The 12,867-nt window shown below is 36.1% G+C and overlaps 1 protein-coding gene across 1 annotated transcript; it reads left to right on the top strand.

Annotated features, from left to right (window-relative positions):
- The first annotated feature begins 3,421 nt into the window (after window positions 1–3,421).
- On the top strand, window positions 3,422–12,283 carry LOC123549641 (linear primary-alkylsulfatase-like). Its single transcript, XM_045337893.2, has 4 exons — window positions 3,422–3,708; window positions 9,748–9,954; window positions 10,212–10,464; window positions 10,882–12,283. Exons 1-4 carry the CDS (start codon window positions 3,529–3,531, stop codon window positions 12,000–12,002), a joined length of 1,761 nt encoding a protein of 586 aa, XP_045193828.2. The 5' UTR covers window positions 3,422–3,528; the 3' UTR covers window positions 12,003–12,283.
- The last annotated feature ends 584 nt before the right edge of the window (window positions 12,284–12,867 follow it).

Genomic DNA, 12,867 nt, shown 5'->3' with positions numbered 1-12,867 from the left:
CTTGTTTCCGTTTTTGAACTGGCCAGATTCCGTTATGGGTTCCAGAGTTATGGCCCCTGAAAAGGCCAGAATTAGCTATTTTGACCTTGTCTGCACTATAGCAACTTCATTTATGATTTTATTTTAACCAAACTTACACACAACTTGTATCACCATAAGATCTTGGTTTCTGTTTTGAACTGGTGAGATTCCATTATGGGTTCCAAAGTTATGGCCCCTGATAGGGCCAGAATTAGCTATTTTGACCTTGTCTGCACAATAGCAGCTTCATTTATGATTTGAATTTAATCAAACTAGTACAAAACTTGTGTCACCATAAGATCTCGGTTCTTTACTTGAACCGGCCAGATCCCTTAATGGGTTCTAGAGTTATGGCCCCTGAAAGGGCCAAAATTAGCTATTTTGACCTTGTCTGCACAATAGCAGCTTCATTTATGATTTGATTTTAACCAAACTTGCACACAACCTGTATCACCACAAGATCTTGCTTCCTTTCTTGAACTGGCGAGATTCCATCATGGGTTCCAGAGTTATGGCCCCTTAAAGGTCCAAAACTGGCTATTTTGGCTTTTGCAGCCATATAGAGACTTCATTTATGGTTTTAATCTGATACAAACTTCCAAAATATCTTCAACAACAATAAATCTTGGATTCCATGACAATTCAGATCCAATCGTAGGTTCCAGAGTTAAATTTCGTTATTGTTATTAGTTGGACTGAGACAATCAGGGTAGCTAACTATAGACTGATTTCAAATCAAATTACCTCCCTTTATTTCAAATTAAAATGGGTATATCTCCATAACTAATGAAGATACTGATCTTAAATTTCATTTATGTCAACATATTTATTTGGCAGATCCTTCTTTTGTTCACTTTCAATATTTTTTTTTAATTACTTCCATTTTACGTTACTATAGATAGCTTATTTTTAGTAACTTTTTTTCGGCGACGCCGTCTAAATTCGTTTTCGTTACCTATGCCACGTGACTTCAGTTTGCAAATCAAACTACTTGATAAAGCATTATAGATAATTTATCAAAATGGAAGATTTATGCAACACTCTGCCTGATTGGACGAGAGTGTCAATTTCTTTCACTCTGTTGATTGTGCTACGCTGAGTGAAATGTAGACAAAGCGTTTATCCTAAACGACGCTGTTCACAGTTTTAAAGCTAACTTTGGCTCAGTATATTTAGCAAGAATATTGATATATCTCAAAATGATAAGTAAGTTTAATAAATATGATAAAAACCTGTTCAAATACCAACATATATCAAACTAAAGAAAGAGCTGAATACGGTCTGCGTATCACATGAATAAGGGTGTGATAAGAGTCTTATGTAGAGAAGTGCTTTTTAAAAGATTTTCCTTGTTAAAATTGTCGTCTGTATATGAAAAGGTTTCTTGCTTTTGTGACTTATTCAGATTGCATATTAAAATGAGTACTTGTTTGCTTTGATATATTTGTTATAAATTATTTAACTGATTTATTATATATGAATATTTTTCTTTAGTATGGTATGCAAATATTGAACTCAGTTGAAATCTGTTTCATTATATATATGCTATATAATGACTGAATCTCATTACACTGAAATGAAGGTACGCTGCATACAGTTTATCTATGTGATATGACTACGGTCAAACTTTGCTTATGAAACAGAAATATTGAAATAATTACAATTGTATGTTTTGCTTGACCTTCACTTTTTTATAGGTGTGACGTCATTGTCCAAAGATTCATGAATAGCGAATATGCATTTGTTAAAGCGGGATCAGTTGGCCTATTTTAGAAATAAATAAAAATAATAAATAAAAAAAATCCTTTAATTGATTTTTTCTCATGTATTCTAATCAAATTTGATTTGTAGCATCTTTATTAGGCCCACAGCCAACTTTGTTCAGCTGGGACATTTGACCCCTTTTAGGGGCTGTTAGAGCTAAAACTAGAAATGCCTTTATACAGCGTCTCATGAACAGCTTGGTGGATCTTTGTCATACTTGGTCTGGAGCATCATTATAAGGTCCTCTTCCAAATTTATTTATATAGGAACTTGGGCCCTATTAGGGACCACTATAGCTAAAAGTAGATATGCCTTTCTTCGCATTAACCACTAATATGTAATGGATTTTTATCAAACTCGATGTGTAACAATATCGTAAGGTCTCCTGCTATTTTGTTACAAATGGGGATAGGGACCAATTTAGCTAAAAATATAAACACGTTTAATGACCTCTTCTCATGAACCGCTTCATGAATCTTCATCAAACTACTGCTGTAATTATTCGTCTAAGGATAAACGAAACAAAATTGCAACCCTACGAAACCTTTGCGAAAAATTAAAAGAGAACCATTTAAATTGTTAAAGTGCGGTGCTTAGTTTTGCAATTTGAAAAATGTTAGATGAAAGATGAATGTTAGATGAAAAATTCATAAACTTCTTTCCTTATTACAATTCGCCGACCATCATTTTTAAAGATATTTCTTGTTTATTATTGGCCGTAGGGAAAAACCGAGACCACTTTTCTGTGGTACAACATGGATGGTACCTCCAATTTTTAGGTGTATTTTGACATATCTATACCTTGTAAGAATTTTTTTCTTTTTGGTTAAATTTCTTCCCTTTGTTGTTCCTGTCCTTTCGACTTAGATATTTTTTCTGAGGACCTTCTTGTCCTCAAGTGCAATGATAATAGATGAGCGATATAGGGCCATCATGGCCCTCTTGTTGTTTTTGTTTTTTGTTCATGTACTGACTTTTAGTAAACATCTATACTATGCTTACCTATACACGTAAGTGTACTCTGTTTTTAACCTTGCACATAGTGAATTTAATTGTAACCTAGAAATTGTTAATATTTTCAAATATGAAATTTGGGTATACCGGTAATAGATCTACCTCTTTCTGACATATTTTCCCATAATCAATAATGTATGAATTTGATACTGATTGGGAAGAAACTCAAATTGAGCCGTGCCATGTGAAAACCAACATAGTGGCTTTTCGATCCGCGCAGTCTGGTCAGGATCCATGCTGTTCGCTAACAGTTTCTCTACTTGCAATAGGTTTTGAAAGCGAACAGCATGGATCCAGACCAGACTGCGCGGATGCGCAGGCTGGGCTTTGAAAGCGAACAGCATGGATTCTGATAAGACTGCGCGGATGCTAGGCTGGTCTGGATCCATGCTGGTCGAAAAGCCACTATGTTGGTTTTCTCATGGCACGGCTCAATTATTGAAATATAAGGTGACGAGTATATTACCAACCCCGAAATATAATCTAAAAAAATCACATCTTGTGATTTTCAGTGACATTATCTAGGATAATTAAAATGTTATACACAAAGTTTAAAAGATATGTTTACGGGATTATAAACTAGGGCGGTGACTTAATATATAAGATAGTATATGGTATAGATATATATGCCGGTATCAGTTTATAATATCAAGAAGGTAAGTAGTAAATAACAGTTGCGCAGTGAAATGAAGAAGTAATTTTAACCTTGATCAGTTGTTTAAAGTGAAGATGAACACACTAGGATATATTGTTGGGATTGCCCTTATTTCTGTTGCTATTTATTATGGGATTAATGCATGGAAATCGCGCGAGAGAGAAGCTTACAAAAATAAAATCAGACGTGGACTTGAAACTCTGGATGAGATTAAAGAACACGCCAAAGAGTTTAACCAGAAAAGTATTGTAAAGGTACGAACTATTTTCGTTTCATCTGTAAAATAAAGTTGATAGCTAAATGAACATGATTACATTGATTCAATCGCTTTTAAAAGCTATTAAGAGCAGTTAAACAAGAGGGCCAAATTGGCCCTATATCGCTCATCTGTTATCATTGCACTTAAGGACAAGAAGGTCAAAAAATCATAATCAAGATCAATCAAAAGAATTAGTTGAAATTTTCTTAAAGTTACTTCAAATAAAATTATTTTCAAATCAGGCCAGTAGTTTCATGCCCGAAGGATTACATCGAGCAAAATTTTGACTGATGAAGTCCAAAGGACAGGAACAACAAAGGGCGAAATTAAGCCAAAAAGAAATAAAAAAAATTCTTACAAGGTACAGATATGTCAAAAAACACCTAAACATTGGAGGTACCATCCATCACGGTGGGGAAACCAAGAATGCAACGTCATCAAAACCCAGCGCAAATGAGCTGACCACACACAAATTTACGTCGATTCAGGTCAGAAAAGTCTTGTAACTTTTTTATTACCGCAGTTTTCGACTCGAGATAAAGAGCACCGTACCCGGCCTGGAGTATACTATTCTGCGGTAGGGTTCCATGTTGTACGTTTAGCTTGGTTATTGCTCGAAAACGCGAACAGTTGGCAAAGAGGGTATGAGCTGAACCACACTTTTGTCTAAGAAAGTGAGTTTTGATCGTATTTTCGTAAATTGAGGACAGATTTGACGCTCATTTAATATCAGTGACGAGCATAATAGTCAATCATTGTTTTATTCTGCTATTTTCAAGGATATCTGACGATATTTTATTCAAAACAAACAACATTATTAAAATGAGAACATCCACACTGACGACTTTGTTGGAGAACATCCACACTCTTAATTACAATTATTGCAGTTATGCTTCCTAAAAGCTATGTCTTAGGCAGTCAAGCTACGTTGTTCAACAACAAATGTCGTTGGGAAATTAATTTTGGTAAATTAACATTTACTTCCAGTCGTTTATTAACCCGGTAAGTCACATACTGTATGCGGAGCTTAAATTTGTTCACAAAATAATTTTAAATACTAAACAGGTAGCCAATAATTAGAAAAATAAATCTTCTCATTTCATTTAAATAATTTTTTTTCACCAATTACATATGCGAGATAACAAAGTATATGTAAATTTCTTTTGACAAACCACAAACCTATACTTAAACACCCTTACAATTTTCCTGACTGAACTACTATTAATGAACAATACGGCTCAAGCTCTATAAAATAGTTTGAAATTATTAAGATCTGCTAATATCAAAAGGTGTCCGCAACTAGTAAATTTATTAATACAGTTGTAACAGTATTTAATGTTTGAAATTATTTTTTGTCCAATAGCATTGCAGTACATTTCAAATTATGGGAAATTTATTTTAATAAATCAGCATTTGATTGAAGTGCGATATTAGGGGCTAAGCTTCAGCCAGAAAACCTGCTCTGCGGGATCAGTCACAGCGGAGAGAGAAAACCAAGGATGTGAGGAGTGTGGAAAGGTGTATAAATACTGACGAAAGTTGAAGGCGTCACGTGAAAATCTTTCCCGTATGTTGCCTAAGGTAGTTCTACAAGTTCTGATCCATTTGTTTTTCTTCACTGATTTAAAATTCGATTAAACTCCGATTTTTTCCAAATTATAGAAAAAACTTGCAACTTTTGGCAAATGTAAATTGATAGTGTCATGTAATTTTTTCTGCTTAACAAAATGTTTTGACCTTAAGTAACTTTTTGTAATATGTGCCTATAGGAAATCATCTTTTCAAAAGTAAATTGTCCCCAATGAAGCTTTTAATGAATCTTCTCAGTCGAAAATATAAGCTACGGTCTTACGTGTGTCTTTATTTTAGTTTATACAGAATTCATTTTAGGTCGATTGTGAAGGAAGTTCTACAACTTATATTATTCACTCTCGACCCCTCATTCCTGATAGGATCAATCTCCACGAGGGTATGAGAGAAGAGGCCAGTTTCCCTTTTAATGCTGAGCGCCAAGTAAGGAAGCTACAGATACCATTTTTCACGTCTTTGGTATGACGCGGCCGGGGATCGAACCCACGACCTCGCGCGCTCGAAGCGGACGCTCTACCACTAGGCTATAGACGTTGCCTTTATTTTAAGAGATCAGCGCATTTCAAGCTGATTTAAAGACACTATTTAGAACTATATAATGTTCGAACAATTTTAATATCACGTTTTATCTTTAGAAATATAATATTGTTGTCATGGGATTGCCATTCAATAAATGAATTTCGGTTCCGTATGCAGAACCCAGGCTTTAGTCTACGCAATGATAATACATTGTATGCGTTTCTGCCGGTTTATCAAATGTGCATAATCACCTTAAGTGATAATACCCTTTTTATGTATAAGGTTGGATTGTATTTGATATTTGAAAGAGACTTCTTTTTGCTGAAATAAGATTTAAAATATCTTAGTTATAATATTTAGTTAAAGTACTAACTATCCGTGTTTTATGCACTTTGGGGTAGATATAGTTATAAACAAAATAACAATACAATAACTGTTCCAATCCTCTATTTGCTTTGAAACTTTGTTTGCAGGACTTTTATGCAAATTTGTCTTGTTATCTTAAAATATTTTTTTTCCTAAGATGCAACCAATCTGAACACCGTGTCCTTATGCCACACTATACACAGAGATTAATGTTAGCCTAACATGTGCTCAGCCATTGCCATATGATTAGGCAGATCTATTTTAACTGGTCTGGACTCGAGGTAAATGGTTAGAACTGCTGATTGTATGTATAGACGACACTGGTTGTTGAACAACGTAGCTTGACTGCCTAAGACATAGCTTTTAGGAAGCATAACTGCAATAATTGTAATTAAGAGTGTGGATGTTCTCCAACAAAGTCGTCAGTGTGGATGTTCTCATTTTAATAATGTTGTTTGTTTTGAATAAAATATCGTCAGATATCCTTGTAAATAGCAAAATAAAACAGTGGTTGACTATTATGCTTGTCACTGATATTAAATGAGCGTCAAATCTGTCCTCATTTCACGAAAATACGATCAAAACTCACTTTCTTAGACAAAAGTGTGGTACAGCTCATACCCTCTTTGCCAACTGTTCGCGTTTTCGAGCAAAAACCAAGCTATACGTACAACATGGAACACTACCGCAGAATAGTATACTCCAGGCCGGGTACGGTGCTCTTTATCTCGAGTCGAAAGCTGCAGTAATAAAATAGTTACAAGACTTTTCTTACCTGAATCGGCGTAAATTTGTGTGTGGCCAGCTCATTTGCGCTGCTTTTTGATGACGTTGCATTCTTGGTTTCCCCACCGTGTTTTCCCTACGGCCAATAATAATAAAGTTACTTAATAAGCTATTTATAGTAACATAAAAGGGAAGTAACTGAAAAAAATTATTATAGGTCAACAAAAGAAGGATCTGCCAAATAAAAACAAGAACACTGCAATCGACGCAAGTGCAGAGCAATAAACACACAAAACAAAGTCATATGACCTTTGACCCCTAAGTGTGACCTTGACCTTGAAGTGGGCCATCCAAATGCGCTCTGCATATTGTTTCGATAAGGTGAACATTTGTGTCAGGTTTCTTTGAAATCCTTCAGGGGGTTCAACAGTTACAGAGCAGAAGGGAAATTGCTAACCAACAGACATACAGACTGACAGACATCGAGGCGATAATATAATATGTCCCTTCAGGCGTATAAAAAGGAATCAAGATCTTATGGTGATACAAGTTGTGTGCAAGTTTGGTTAAAATCGAATATTAAATGAAGCTGCTATTATGCCGAAAAGGTAAAAATAGCTAATATTGGCCCTTTCAGGGGCCGTAACTCTGGAACCCATAATGGGATCTGGCCAGTTCAAGAAAGGAACCAAGACCTTAATATGGTGACACAAGTTTTGTGCAAGTTTGATAAAATTCAAATCATAAACGAAGCTGCTATGGTGCAGACAAGGTCATAAACCCTAATTTTGGCCCTTTCAGGGGCCATAACTCTGGAACCCATAATGGAATCTAACCATTTCAAGAAAGGAACCAACACCTTGGTTTGATACAAGTTGTGTGCAAGTTTGATTAAAATCAAATCATAAATGAAGTTGCTATTGTGCAGACAAGGTCAAAATAGCTAACCTAACTTTGGCCCTTTCAGGGGCCATAACTCTGGAACCCGTTATGGGATCTGGTCAGTTCAAGAAAGGAACTCAGATCTTATGGTGACACAAGTTGTGTGCAAGTTTGATTGAAATTAAAGCATAAATGAAGCTGCTATGGTGCAGACAAGTTCAAAAAAGCTAATTTTGGCCCTTTCAGGGGCCATAACTCTGGAACACATGAAAGATCTTATCGGTTCAAGAAAGGAACAGAGATCTTATGGTGACACAAGTTTTCTGCAAGTTTAATTAAATTCAAATCATAAATGACGCTGCTATTGTGCAGACAAGGTCAAAATAGCTAATTTTGGCCCTATCAGGGGCCATAACTCTGGAAACCATAATGGAATCTGGCCAGTTGAAGAAAGGAACTAAAATCTTATGGTGACACAAGTTGCGTGCAAGTTTGGTTAAATTCAAATTATAAATGACGCTGCTATTGTGCAAACAAGGTCAAAACAGCTAACTTTGGCCCTTTCAGGGGCCATAACTCTGGAACCCATGATGGAATCTGGCCAGTTGAAGAAAGGAACCAAGATCTTGTGGTGACACAAGTTGTGTGCAAGTTCGGTTAAATTCAAATCATAAATGAAGCTGCTATTGTGCAGACAAGGTCAAAATAGCTAATTCTGGCCCTTTCAGGGGCCATAACTCTGGAACCTTTGAAGGAATCTGGCCAGTTCAAAAAAGGAACCAAGATCTCACTGTGATACAAGTTGTGTGCAAGTTTGGTAAAATTCAAATCATAAATGAGGCTGCTATTGTGCAGACAAGGTCAAAATAGCTAATTTTGGCCCTTCAGGGGCCATAACTCTGGAACCCATAATTGGATCTGGCCGGTTCAAGAAAAGAAATTAGATCTTATGGAGATACAAGTTGTGTGCAAGTTTGGTTAAAATAAAATCATAAATGAAACCACTATCGTGCAGACAGGAAATTGTTGATGCACAAAAATAGCAAATTCTGGCCCTTTACGGGGCAATAACTCTAGAACCCATGGTGGGATCCGGCCAGTTTTCGAAAGGAAATGAGATATCATGCCAATACAAGTTTTGTACAAGTTTGATCAAAATTGCTTACAAAATGTGGTCTTGATCTTGTTCACAAGAAATTGTGGACGGACAGACGGACGGACGGACGGACGACGGACGAAGGGTGATCACAAAAGCTCACTCTGTCATTACGTGACAGGTGAGCTAAAAAGGAAGTAAGTTTGCTGAATGATTTCCATTGTATATACATTCGCTGTACATAAGCTGAGCGCGGGGGTCAGATATAGTTTCCGGACTGTGTGCATAAATCACAGAAGAACAGTAAGGTAGAAACGATCATTTCAAATGCCAGTATACCAAGTATATTCCTTTATCAAGAACACAGCAAACATATATTATAACTCATTTAGACATTCCTATACTTACTAATCATATAAATAGAAATTCGAGAGATCAGGTATGATTCTTTCACGTACGGTTGAAAACCAGTCTTAAGACTACCACTCGTATATGAAAACAATCGGGAAACAGATCATGTGAAAAGTGGCAATAACAAGGTTTAAAAGACATTCAACATTTTGTACTTACATAGAGGAATGTCATGTTCCAAGACAACAAATAAACAAAGTCTATCTGTCTCTATATGCTTGTCAAACGTTTGAAAAGTTTCAAAGCTGCAAACCAACGCCACTTTTTGGCTCTTTCGTGTATCTCTTTACTTAAACGGCTCATATTTGTCTATTTTCACTCAGTCAGTAGATGTGTGTTAAGGGATATTAAATATAGATTTTAAACCTACTTTTTAATGTATACTCCTTTAACTTTATGTACCCTCCTGACAATCTTGCATTGATAAGTATTCCTTTTTATCAGGTAACGGACAACATTTACATGGCCATTGGTTACGCTTTAGCGAATTCCATCATGATAATAGGTCCTGACGGTATCATCATTGTTGACGTCACGGAAAGTTACGATTCTGCTAAGGAGATCTTCGCCGAGTTCCGGAAAATCACGAATAAACCAGTCACAGATATCATCTATACTCACAACCATGCTGACCATACATATGGAGCGAAGGTTCTTGCCTTTCTAAACTTCTTTTCTTATAAGTCAGTGTTTCTAGATTCAGATTGAAAAATATCTCTTGTTTTTTGCTCTTAGTTGATATTATTTGTCATTTTAAAAGAAGCAATGTTGTGGATTTTGAACCTCTCGCTCGGCGCAGATGCGCTGTTGTCTAAATTATACTGACACATAATATACCACTGCTGACTTTACGCAAAATAATAAATGCAATATTAAAAAAGCTTTAACAATTCAAAATCATCTTCTAGGCTTTTGTGGAAGACGAAAACAACCGCCCGAACATATGGGCTCACAGATCAATTCTGAAAGCACTGGCATTGAACTTTAATGGTCCAAATGTTGCACATTACGTACGTGCGATGAGGCAGTTTGGCGTTTTTCTTCCGGAGTTATCCGCTGGGATTGGGTTTAAGCTAAATATTGGAAAAGAAGGAATGACCACCGGTTTCCTATATCCCAACAAGTTTATTGATGGAGAGGAGTTAGATATCAGTTTGGCAGGCGAGAAATTAAAAAGTTCTTTTTTAAGTTGTTGTCACGTATTTTATTTTCTACGAGTTCTTTTCAAAGTACGCGCCCTCCGCCAAACCTCAATTTTGCAAAAATATGAAGTTAAAAAAACCTAGTGTAAGCTTGACAAAAGTTTTATGTAAATTTGATTATCATTAAATGTTGGACCATAACACAAACTCATTGGTATTATTTCCTGACCTGAAAAAAAGTCCGCAACCATACCCATGGAAGCAAGTATCCCTTATAATTGTCTAAAATTTCACTAAAATGGATGGTATCTTGGATTAAGTGCTGAAAATCTTTCAAGTTCTAAATAGAAATTTATATGATAACACAATCATATCAATGTCAAAAATGACGAATGAACAACATGATGTAGTTAAACTTTATATGTTGAAATTGCAGGAATACCAATCAAAATCCTCCATATACCTGGTGAAACAGATGACCAGATTGGAGTTTGGGTCCCTAAACAAAAAGCATTCCTCTGTGCCGATGATCTATACAAGGCTTTTCCGAACCTTTACGCCATACGTGGAACGAAATCACGAGAACTTATGCAGTGGGTTAATTCACTTGACAAAATGATAGAACTGGAACCGGAAAAGTTAGTCCCTAGCCATACAAGACCTGTTATTGGGCGAGAAGAAATTATGAAACTCCTTATTGAATACAGAGACGCTATACAGTATGTCCATGACCAGTCTGTTAGGTTGATCAACTACGGCTATCATCCAGATGAAATTGGTAACATTGTGCAGTTACCAAAACAGCTCTTAGCGAATCCTTTTCTGAAAGAATTTTACGGAACAGTAAAATGGTCGGCTAAATCGGTTTTCATTGATTACGAGGGCTGGTTTAGTGGTGACCCGGTTGACCTTGATCCACTAACTCGGAGTGAAAAGGCAGAAAGAATGGTTAAATTAATTGGCACCGAAAAGATTGTTAAGAGTGCCAAAGACGCTTTAAATTCTGGAGATTTTCAGTGGGCGCTTGAACTCTCTGCTTATGTACTAAGAGCTGATCCAGGTCACAGAGACGCAAAAGACATAAAAATTGAATCGCTAACTGCACTTGGATCACGACAAACAAGTGTCAACGGTAGAAATTATTATCTTACTTCAGCTCTGGAAGAAGCTACCGATCTGAAGTTCAAAGCTTCCAAAGAAACGAAAGAAGCTCTTGTAAGAGAATTTCCTATCGACTATGTCATTTCGGCTTTCTCTGTATTATTCAAACCGGAAGACTGCTCAGACAAAAATGAAACTTTATACATTGAACTGGATGAGCCACCGTCCCATCATTTTATTCAATTTCGAAACGGTGTAGCAATTGTTAAGAACAAGGCGCCTAAACAATGGGATATAAAGTTAAAAACATCTGAAACTGTTTGGAAAGACGTTATATTGCAAAATCGAAATACTTTAGCAGCGATAGCAACAGGGGAAATACTTATAGAAGGTGGTACACTGGCACTAAATTCCTTTATGGGCTGCTTCGATAAAGACATAACTTTTGTTGCTTAACTTTTAAAAAAAAAAATACGTTAAGGACACGAAAATGTAAACGGCTTATTAATGTTCAGAGAAATCTGTCATCTTGCACGAACAGGGCTGTTCAAATTGTAGTGAAACAAATCTGACATACAGAGTTATCGTTCTTCGACTTCCGCTGCTGAAGAGAAACAATAGCTGTTGTGAAATGTTACAAAATGAAGCCAGCGTTTATCTATTGATATTTCTGTCAGAATTTTCATGTTTATCTATGTACAATTTATGTATCTGAACAAGTACTTTTTACTGCAATGTGTAATGTGTCATGTGTTTATATCCATCTTCAAACTGAACAAAACTCCTTCTTACATGAGTGTAACTTGTCATCTAATTTTCGAGCACGAAATATTTCAACTTAACATCTTCAGATTTTGCTGTCTTTGACATAGTTTACGCGCCTTTGGTGATTTTATTAACGTCACAATCACAGGTGCCCGTCCAGTCTTGGTGCCCATATGGGTGCCGCCCCCAGCCCCTCAAAAAAAAAGTTTAAAAAAACTGTTTTAAATCCTAAAACGAACAAAAAAAAAATTTGAAAAAAATTGTTTTCCTATATACTCTTATATGGAAAAGGTGCTTGTGTTGCCGTAACGCTATGGAGGTTTACTAGGACACGCTGTGGAACAACCAAAATGTCCAGTTCAGTAACAGTTGAGGCTACCTTGCTGCAATTTATACATCATGCATTTATAAAATAGTAAACAATCTTGTTCTGCCTAGTAAACAGCCTTAAAATAACTTACATTTAAATTCAAACAAGCCAAATTGTCTAGACACTTGCAAAATAACAGTGACGATCCGGGCCATTTTGTTTCAAACGAAAGTAGAAAACCTGTCC

The sequence above is a fragment of the Mercenaria mercenaria genome, chromosome 6, assembly GCF_021730395.1.
Source record: "Mercenaria mercenaria strain notata chromosome 6, MADL_Memer_1, whole genome shotgun sequence".
Taxonomy (NCBI): domain Eukaryota; kingdom Metazoa; phylum Mollusca; class Bivalvia; order Venerida; family Veneridae; genus Mercenaria; species Mercenaria mercenaria.
The sequence above is the reverse complement of the archived record's forward strand: the minus strand, read 5'-3'. Positions and strand labels throughout refer to the sequence as shown.

What these genes read in the sequence shown, in the direction of transcription:
- LOC123549641 (XM_045337893.2), top strand. Translation starts at nt 3,529, where the DNA reads ATGAACACACTAGGATATATTGTTGGGATTGCCCTTATTTCTGTTGCT. An exon ending in ACCAGAAAAGTATTGTAAAG is followed by an intron (nt 3,709 to 9,747) that starts GTACGAACTATT and finishes CCTTTTTATCAG; the next exon opens with GTAACGGACAACATTTACAT. An exon ending in ACCATACATATGGAGCGAAG is followed by an intron (nt 9,955 to 10,211) that starts GTTCTTGCCTTT and finishes ATCATCTTCTAG; the next exon opens with GCTTTTGTGGAAGACGAAAA.